We start from the raw sequence: 9,014 nt of genomic DNA on the forward strand, positions 1-9,014 counted from the left end.
CAAGCTGTCATTAAACATAACAGATTCATTGAAAACAACACTCCTGCTCATGAAGGTCTTGTTAGTTTCAGGATTCCATAACTTATATCCTTTTACTCCTGAACCATAACCTAGAAATAGACACTTAATAGCTCTAGGCTCTAATTTTCCATTATCAACATGAGCATAAGCAGTGCATCCAAAAACTCTCAACTGTGAATAATCAGCAGGCATACCAGACCATACCTCAATGGGAGTTTTCTTATTAAGTGGGATAGAAGGCGACCTGTTGATCAAGTAGCAGGCGGTGTTAGCAGCCTCTGCCCAAAAATGCTTGTTCATGCGAGCGTTGGACAGCATGCAACGAGCCTTGGAGATGATGGTTCGGTTCATGCGCTCAGCTACACCATTCTGCTGTGGAGTGTACGGGATGGTGTGATGCCTAACGATGCCTTCCTTCCTGCAGTAATCATCAAAAGCATCCGAACAAAATTCACCACCATTGTCAGTGCGAAGTACTTTTACCTCCTTTTCAGTTTGCCTTTCTATCATAACTTTCCACTCCTTAAAAGCAGCAAATGTATCATCTTTATGTTTCAGGAAATAGGGCCACACTTTTCTAGAGTAATCATCAATAATGGTAAGCATGTAACGAGCACCACCAAGAGAGGGCTTACGAGAAGGCCCCCACAAATCAGCATGTACATAATCAAGTATACCTTTGGTGCGATGAACTGAGGTATTGAATTTTACCCTCTTGTGCTTACCAAAAACACAGTGCTCACAGAACTTCATGTTACCCTGAGTGCAGCCATCCAGCAGGTTCCTCTTCATCAATTCTGCCATACCAAGTTCACTCATATGTCCAAGACGCATGTGCCACAGGTTAGTCTTACTAGGTTCATCTTTAGTAACAGCAGCAGCGGTAACAGAACCATGTAATGTACTTCCTCTAAGGACATATAAGTTTGCAGAATTCATATCACCAATCATGTAAACAAGAGAACCTTTCGATACCTTTATAACTCCACCCGAACCGGAGTATTTGTATCCTTCTGCATCAAGTGTGTTGAGAGAGATGAGATTTCTCGCCATCCCTGGTATGTGTCTCACATCTTTCAGCGTGCGTGTCATGCCATCATGAGTCTTGATCTGAACGGAGCCAATGCCCACGATCTCACGTGGGTTATCATCTCCCATGCGCACAACATCTCTATTCTGCACAGACTTGTAAGAACTAAACCAATCTCTGTTAATGCAGATATGAAACGAACATGCAGTATCAAGTATCCATTCATCATGACTAGCAACACAACCAGCAAAAACAACAAGACAATCTCCTGAATCAGAGTTTTCAGCACTGGTAACAACAGAGGCCTTACCATCAGATTTCCTTTTCTCCTTATTCTGCAGCTTCCAACATTCTTCAATGAAGTGATTTTTCTTTTTGCAATACTTACAGAACTTTTTACCTCTGGATTTAGAACGGCCTCTACTCTGACTCTTGTCACGATCATTGCTGTCGTTGTAGGTTCTCTGCTCAGATCTACCTCTGACCTGCAATGCTTCGCCCTTAGAGGACGACGCATCAGACTGAACCATACCTTTCATCTTTTCCCTATTTTGGAGCGCCTCATAAACTTCCGCTAGGGTTAGTTCATCACGGCTTAAAAGTATGGTGTCACGAAAATTTGCATATGAACTAGGCAGTGAGCATAACAGTAAAAGACCTAAATCTTCATCATCAAACTGTACCTCCATCGACACTAGGTCAGCAACGATCTCCTTGAAGACCGATATGTGGTTCAACACAGAACCACTCTCCTGCAACTTGTGCGAGAACAACTTCATCTTGATATGCATCTTACTGGTTAGATCTTTAGATATGCAGATCGATTCCAGTTTGAGCCAAAGTTCTGCGGCAGTCTTTTCCTGCAACACTTCTTGCAAAATATCATTAGATAGATGAAGTTGGATTAGCGACAGAGCCTTACGATCTTTCCGCTTCTCCTCAGCGGTCCACTCAGTCGTTTTCTTCTTCCCGAAGCTTTCCAGCGCCTCATCAAGATCCGAAGTTTGCGCCAGAACAGCCCGCATCTTGACTTGCCACAGCGAGAATCTCGTCTTGTAGTCTAGCAGCGGTAGATCATACTTCATCGACGCCATCGCGAAACCCTAATCTGGGAACCAGCTCTGATACCACTTGTTAGGAAACGATAGGCGAACAAACGATAAAGAACAATAGATCAATCACAAAAGACACGAGATTTAACGTGGAAAACCCTCCCAAAATAGGAGAGAAAAAACCACGGGCGCCAGCCAGCAAAATATCTTCACTATATCTGAGGTGAGGTTACATCGCCGCACGGCGGCTTACAAGAGGTATATATATAGTGGAACCCTAAAAAGGTTACATCGCTCCGCTACGGCAGAAGCTGGCCTTTATTAAGTGCAAATGAATTTGGATCACAACTCAACAAAGTCAACGGCATCATAAATTAAAATACGAAGGGAGTACTAGTGAAAGTGAGAAAAAAGTCACAATAAAAGGGAATTACAGTAAAAAAAATGCTCAAGCATCTATGTAGTACGCACGGATTAACCATCAAAATATGCAAAAAAAAATAATATTTCTGTACTAGTGAAAATAAGGGAAAAATAAAAAAGTTATATGCAAAAATTGTTTATGTACCAGTGAAAATGAGAAAAAAAATCAAGAAAAAAAGTAAAAATGAAAAAAAATCAAGAAAAAAAAGTGAAAATGAGAAAAAAAGAAAAAAAATCAAGAAAAAAAAAGTGAAAATGAAAAAAAATCAAGAAAAAAAAAGTGAAAATGAGAAAAGAAAAAAAGCTTAGGCGTCCATGTAGGGCGCGCATATAAACATAGTCCAAATTTATGATTGCTTTACGTGCACGATCCGTACACGGCTAAATCTCCAGCTCACGATTTCTGCTTCAGATGCCGCGACCTAGAAACATAACGTGCCTCCGAAGAGGCAACACATCATGAGGTAGAAACTTCTTTTATATAGGTCACAAAACATCAAATCTGTTGAGGTGGGACAAAACTTATGGCTAATACGGTACTTAGTTACCTGCGCAGAGCTTGCGCCACCACTGCGTTTCTTCCTCCGCCGTCCGCTGCTCCAAATGATTTGGATTGGATGCGTTCATAGCTAGCATCGATCTCTAATCTTAATTCCACATGTTAATCTCCATTGCTAATTACTTATTAGCATTACATTACTTTTGGATAATAATGTAAACCATTAGTACTAATTAAGAAACTTAATTATTACAACTCGCGGATATTAATAACCTGGTGAAGAGAAGAACTCGAATTATTAGGACACCTAGCTTAACTGCTACATCATCTTGTTCTTGTAGTGGCCATCTGGTTGTTCACGCGCTGCGTGCGCGGGCGAGGCCGGCGCGTCGACCTGAACGCGCGCGTGCGCGACGTCGCCGGCGGCGCCGGCGCCGTGCTCCTCCTCCTCGGCCCTCTCCACCTTCTCCTTGGTCATGGCGCCGACGTCGAAGGCCGCCCTGGCGACGGCGCCCACGGCGGCGGACACCCACGCGGCGCCGCGGGACGCGTAGGGGCTCGACGCCACCACGCTCGCCGCGCCCTGCTCCGCCGCGGTGACCGCGACGCGGGCGAGCTCCGACACCTGGAACCGCTCGTCCACGCCGCGCACGGCGCCGCGCGCCGCCGCCGTCCCGGCGCTGAACTTGTCGCTGAGCCCGAACCGGCGGTCCAGCGACGCCACCCGCGCGCTCGCCGTCGACAGCAGCTGGTGTCGGTCGTCGAACGACCGCGCCCGCTTCAGCGCGTCCTTGCTCAGCACGAAGCCCTTGGCCAGCATCGTGCTCACTACCTCCTCCGCCTTCTTCACTGCCGCCTCCGTCGGCGTCCTCGGCGAGCCCGTGTCCTTGTACACACACAATCCAAACCCATGAATTAGCAATAACCACATAATTATTTAGAATTAGCAAAAATGTACTAAGTAAGTAGCAAATCGATCATAGTGATTTATATTGGTGAATACATTAAGAGAAAAATGTTGAGAAATACTATCGCAGAGATACATGAGTTGCAAAATACCGTCGTATTTGAGAATGGCATGTGGTACTTGGACCCACATGTCAACGGCATATAATACGGTATTTTTTTATCTCCGTGATTTTTAGGATGGTACCATGTAGGGTTGCAAGCAGGCTTGTCCGCAAACCCACTCATAGAGAAAATTAGTGGGTAATCTGCGGGTTTGACTCGCGGATTACATATTAGTTTGACCTATAAATAAGTTTGTAGATTGACCCACTTGTATCTCTAGATGCGACAAACCGGACCACGACGCAAAAATCCATTAACTATCATCTATTTGATCTATATAAGTAAATTCGCGGGTCGGCCCGCTTGCATCCCTGGTACCATGCAAACTCTGATTTATTGACAAACTCCGTGTTTTTTTTATAATGGTAATAGGCAAATTGGCATTAATTAATTGCAATAGAAGAACATGAGCTCTCTCAAAGTCTCACCTGTCTGTAGAAGTAGGCTTCTGGAGGCAGCACATAGTCTTCCACTGGTGTAATGTTCACTGAAGCTTCAGATATGCTTGCTCCCTGAATAATAATAAAAAAACAAAGATCATCAAAGCATTTCAAGATTGCAAATTTGAAAACATTTCACAAGATTTCAGGTAAAATAGAAGGTCATGAAGAATGAATGGAAGAAGCCAATATGGATGCATTCAGATAACTCACAGAGAGGAGCAGCGCAGTGTCTGCTCCATGGAACTCCTTGAAGGTCACATAGGCAACTTGTGATGTCTCTGATTCCCTTCAAATTAGTAATTTTGAACAGAAATCAATATAACATGTTGATTCATGAATAATTCGGCACTATGGAGAGAGCGTACCGACCTTCGCATTTCCACGTATTCGACCTCACCGGAGAAGGAGAAGAACTCCTTGATGTTGTCAGCAGTCGCCGACATGGAGATGTTTGTGACCTTGATTGTTCTTGCCTGAATAAAATAAAAAACACAAAGAAAAACATCAACACATCTGACCCTCATTGTTAAGTAAATCAAAAGCATTCATTCGAATCAGGATGTGGATATATATTATATATATTGGGGGCAAGAATTAATGTGTCATGTGCGTCAAAGAGAGATCCCAACTGAATCAAACGTGTGGCAAGATCGACAGACAGTGAGACTGAACACACATCAAAGAACTCAAGATGGTGTGATGATCTGAAGAAGGCAGAGAGGGAGGTGTCAGTTCAGTGTCACTCACATCTGAGACATCAATGGTCCAATTGGGGGAGGTGCTGATGAGTTGATGAGGAGGAGATGGTGGTGGTGATGGTGATGAAGTGCTGAATTGGGGAGGAGTCACCCCTATCCTCAGATAGCCCGGGTCCAGCCGGACCTGCAGCAGGAGAGACATGCAAATGTATGATCAAAATTGATCAGGGCTTAATTTGTTCTTTTGCAAAACTGGAAGAGTTTTGTAAATCAATAGGCAGAATTCTTTAGAAAGAAAGATTTGTGCAGATCCATTTGACATGACATCTGATCTAGCGTTTGGATCCACAAGGAAGACAGACAAATCGCAATGGAATCTGAACAAAACAAGGAAGAATGGCAAAAGGGGAGCTGTGTGCATTCTTTCCTATGATCCTTCCTATATCCAAGAACCGAATAATCAACAATGCAGTAGTGACAGGGTTTGTTTGGTTTGTGATGATGATCACTCACCGCCATGAACGACTCCTGCATCCACTGATCCAAGCTACCTAATGGGCGTAGAGCTTGTTTGTTCACTCGAAAAAACCTCTCACTCCGGATCGGCGTCGAATCGTTGATCGATCATCGATGTTACTCTGCTCACTATCACAGAGAGAGAGAGAGAGAGAGATCGGACAGAGAGGGGCGGGCAAAATGGTAAATAGACACGGCATCCGGCACGGATGGAGCAGCGGCAAGTTCGGGTTTCAGTCGTGGTGGGTGCAGGTGCAAGTGCATAGAGCAGCAAAAACTGCGAGAATCCTTGCTCGGTAGCCCGATTTGAAGAAAAAATGGGACTCCTTGCTACTGCTGCATGTATGAAAAATGAGTACTAGCTAGTTTCTTTTTCTTTTTTCTCATCACTTTGAATATATTTTTTCTAAATTACTTATCCGATTTACAGTCAAATCGTACCATTGAATTTGTTGCAGTTAAATCTTTACAATAAGATATCACACGATTATATTTTGATAACAGAAAAATATATGTTTCTTAATGTTTTCTACGTGATAGCGACATGTTTCAAAGTGTACATTCACGTATGCATGGATTCAACAACATTTAAAATGATTTAACTACTTACACCTACTCTCTCCTCTATCCATGCATGTGTGCAGGAATTTAACAACATTCAAAATGGTTTTTCCCCTAAACTACTTATTTAATCTACAATCCAAAAATACCACCATATTTTTTGTAATTAAATCCTTCACAATAAGTATTAACGGACCTATGTTTCAGTCCGTTAATACTCAATGTTTTATACGTGGTAGCAACATGTTTCAACATGTGTCTTCATCGTGTTTTACGAAAAAAATTAAATGTTCAAGTGACTGTTTTTTCTTTCACAATATATAACTCAATGTTTCACTGATAGTTAACTACAACATTTGACCAACCATTTCTTTAGAGAGGATCGGGTGCCCGATTTGGAGGTACCTCCCAAAAACTGTATAAATCTAATTGGAAAAATGATATGAATCTATTAACTTAATAAGTAGTAATAGAAAAAATAGCCTCAACGTTAGCTCTCAAGTAGAAATTCTCATTCTCACATTAATAAAGTGAAAAAAAGAGAGAATTCAAAGCAGATAAGGACTCTTTCTTTTTCTTTTTAGAAAAAAAAAATCACATTATATACATGTAATGTCCGATTGGACACCTGCATAGACAAAACTTTTGCAAGAAAAAGAATTACCTAAGCTGGCTACAGTAGCCGTGTACAACACAAATCACAAGTATGCACGTACGGGATAGGTTGTATCCAATATTGGCGCGTTACTTATCCCTATTCTCTCTGTTGCTGCAGTAAGAAAATGTTTCACTTAGTGTATTCACAATGTTTCATATAGATCTTATATTAGAGTGAACTGAAATATTCCATTGCAACAAAAAAAACCCTATATATTTTGGAAACCCCCTATCAAGGGAATTCGTTTTATTTTTTTTCCACTGAAAAATGTTTCACCTAGTGTACTCACAATGTTTCGCTATGTATAGATCTAATGTTGCAGTGAACTGAAATATTCCATTGCAACAAAGAAACCCACATATTTTGGAAACCCTCTATTAAGGGAATTCGTTTTATTTTTTGTTCCACCGAAAAATGTTTCACCTAGTGTACTTATAATGTTTCACTATGTATGAATCAAATGTTGCAGTGAACTGAAATATTCTTTCGCTATTTGCTGAAACATTGTTTTTATATAAAGGTGAAACAACACCCGATTTAAATGAGTGAAACATTTTCGATCTATTTAGTGAAACATTTATGATATATCTAGTGGAATATCGTACAACATTTAAAAATAATTCAATAATAAGCTAAAAATAATTTTCGTTGGAATATATCCATGTGTGGTCTTGTTTTGAAGATTTAATTGTAACGAATTTAATGGTGTAATCGGATCATGATTTGGATAAGTAATTTAAGAGAAAAATCAGTTTAAAGTAGTTTTGCACGTAAATCGGACGCTGACGTCATGCTGACGTCACCACCCGATTTTTCTCCAAATCGATCGGGCGTCCGACCCGTAGACTCGTCCTGATAAATCTCACATTATTATATTTCAATGGATAAATCTTTGCGTGTGGTGCCGAGGAGGAATTGCGTAGAAGACGAGGAGCTTAATGTACGTCTCGGACAGACACATTTACTTGATGGGGAGGTATTTAATTTGTCAGATTCATTAACTATCATGTGGTGGAAGGATCCCATGCTCTAGCTGCCCTTGTATCTGTTTTATGTTAGCAGATGAATCTTTTTATATAAATAAAATTTTAAGCCGTTATAATTTAACTTACAATCTAAATCTAACGCGGATATAGAAATGGCGTAGCTATATTTATATTTATGGCGTCATATTTTTTATAAAAATAGTCGGCATGTATTTACATTATTTACAATGTAAATACCACTCTAATCTTTCCTTTTTATGGCCCATGCACGGCCCATCTACCTACACTTCTTATAAGCCTACCATAGTTTTATTACAACTAGCTAAATGCATGTGTTGCAAGGGAGTTAAATAAAAGAATCCCACATTATATTTTAAAGCCTCAAAAATTAAAATAAAATTATTCAAGTCATATTATTTGTTATCATTTTTACCTCACTTTAAATATTTTCCCTGTTTGATCGCTTGAGGTTAGGAAAGAAATAAAATTCCACATACCGAGGGATCCAAGTGGTAGTGGTGGTGGATGGTGGTGCATTAGGTTGTAGAGTATAGAAAATGGCAGTGATCGACAGCCCCCATCTTTTTATTATGCTCATACTTATTATCTAAAATTTAAATTCTCAACCTTAAATTTAGAGTTGATTTTAGATTTTTTTTATCCAAGTTTACTTTTTAAACCTTTGCTTTTAGTTCGATAAGAACATGCATATAAAATTTTTATTTATAAATTATTTTTCTTTTGTAAATAGGCCGTTTGTCTTATTCCGTGGAAACGATAGGAGCGCGAATCTGCCTTGCACGAATCTCAATGCTCCCCTCCCTCCTGTTCGGCACAGACCCCGCTCGACGCCCGTCCCCTCTCCCCTTTTGCGCTCCCCGCCGGTGCAGCAGCTGCTTCCAGAAGCTTCCAGAAATGGAAACCCGGCCATCGCCCACCTGCGTTCGACGCCTTCCGCAGCGTGGGCCCCACATCCCAACTCAAAAGAAAAGAGAAAAGCAGAAACCGCCTCTTGTTGCCTCCCTCCCTCCCTCGCCGAGTCGCCGCCGTCGCTCC

The 9,014-nt window shown here is 41.2% G+C and overlaps 1 protein-coding gene across 2 annotated transcripts; it reads right to left on the minus strand.

Annotated features, from left to right (window-relative positions):
- Positions 1-2,826: 2,826 nt before the first annotated feature.
- Positions 2,827-5,972, minus strand: LOC127755272 (binding partner of ACD11 1-like). Of its 2 annotated transcripts, XM_052280930.1 has the most exons (6): positions 5,751-5,972; positions 5,287-5,421; positions 4,909-5,012; positions 4,750-4,825; positions 4,525-4,608; positions 2,827-3,911 (listed from the first exon to the last, which is right to left on the minus strand). In XM_052280930.1, the coding sequence occupies exons 1-6, from the start codon at positions 5,769-5,771 to the stop codon at positions 3,345-3,347; spliced, it is 987 nt and encodes a 328-aa protein (XP_052136890.1). In that variant the 5' UTR covers positions 5,772-5,972; the 3' UTR covers positions 2,827-3,344. The 2 variants fall into 2 exon arrangements, with proteins under 2 accessions (XP_052136890.1, XP_052136891.1); XM_052280931.1 differs by lacking the exon at positions 5,287-5,421 and having other exon boundaries at positions 5,751-5,971.
- Between the last annotated feature and the right edge of the window lie 3,042 nt (positions 5,973-9,014).

The sequence above is a fragment of the Oryza glaberrima genome, chromosome 11 (assembly GCF_000147395.1).
Source record: "Oryza glaberrima chromosome 11, OglaRS2, whole genome shotgun sequence".
Taxonomy (NCBI): Eukaryota; Viridiplantae; Streptophyta; class Magnoliopsida; order Poales; family Poaceae; genus Oryza; species Oryza glaberrima.

Excerpts from the sequence above, each read along its gene's own strand:
- LOC127755272 (XM_052280930.1), bottom strand. The coding sequence starts at position 5,771 with ATGCAGGAGTCGTTCATGGCG. Across the intron at positions 5,013-5,286 it reads GGACCATTGATGTCTCAGAT|GCAAGAACAATCAAGGTCAC; the intron begins GTGAGTGACACT and ends TATTTTATTCAG. Across the intron at positions 4,609-4,749 it reads ACACTGCGCTGCTCCTCTCT|GGAGCAAGCATATCTGAAGC; the intron begins GTGAGTTATCTG and ends ATTATTATTCAG.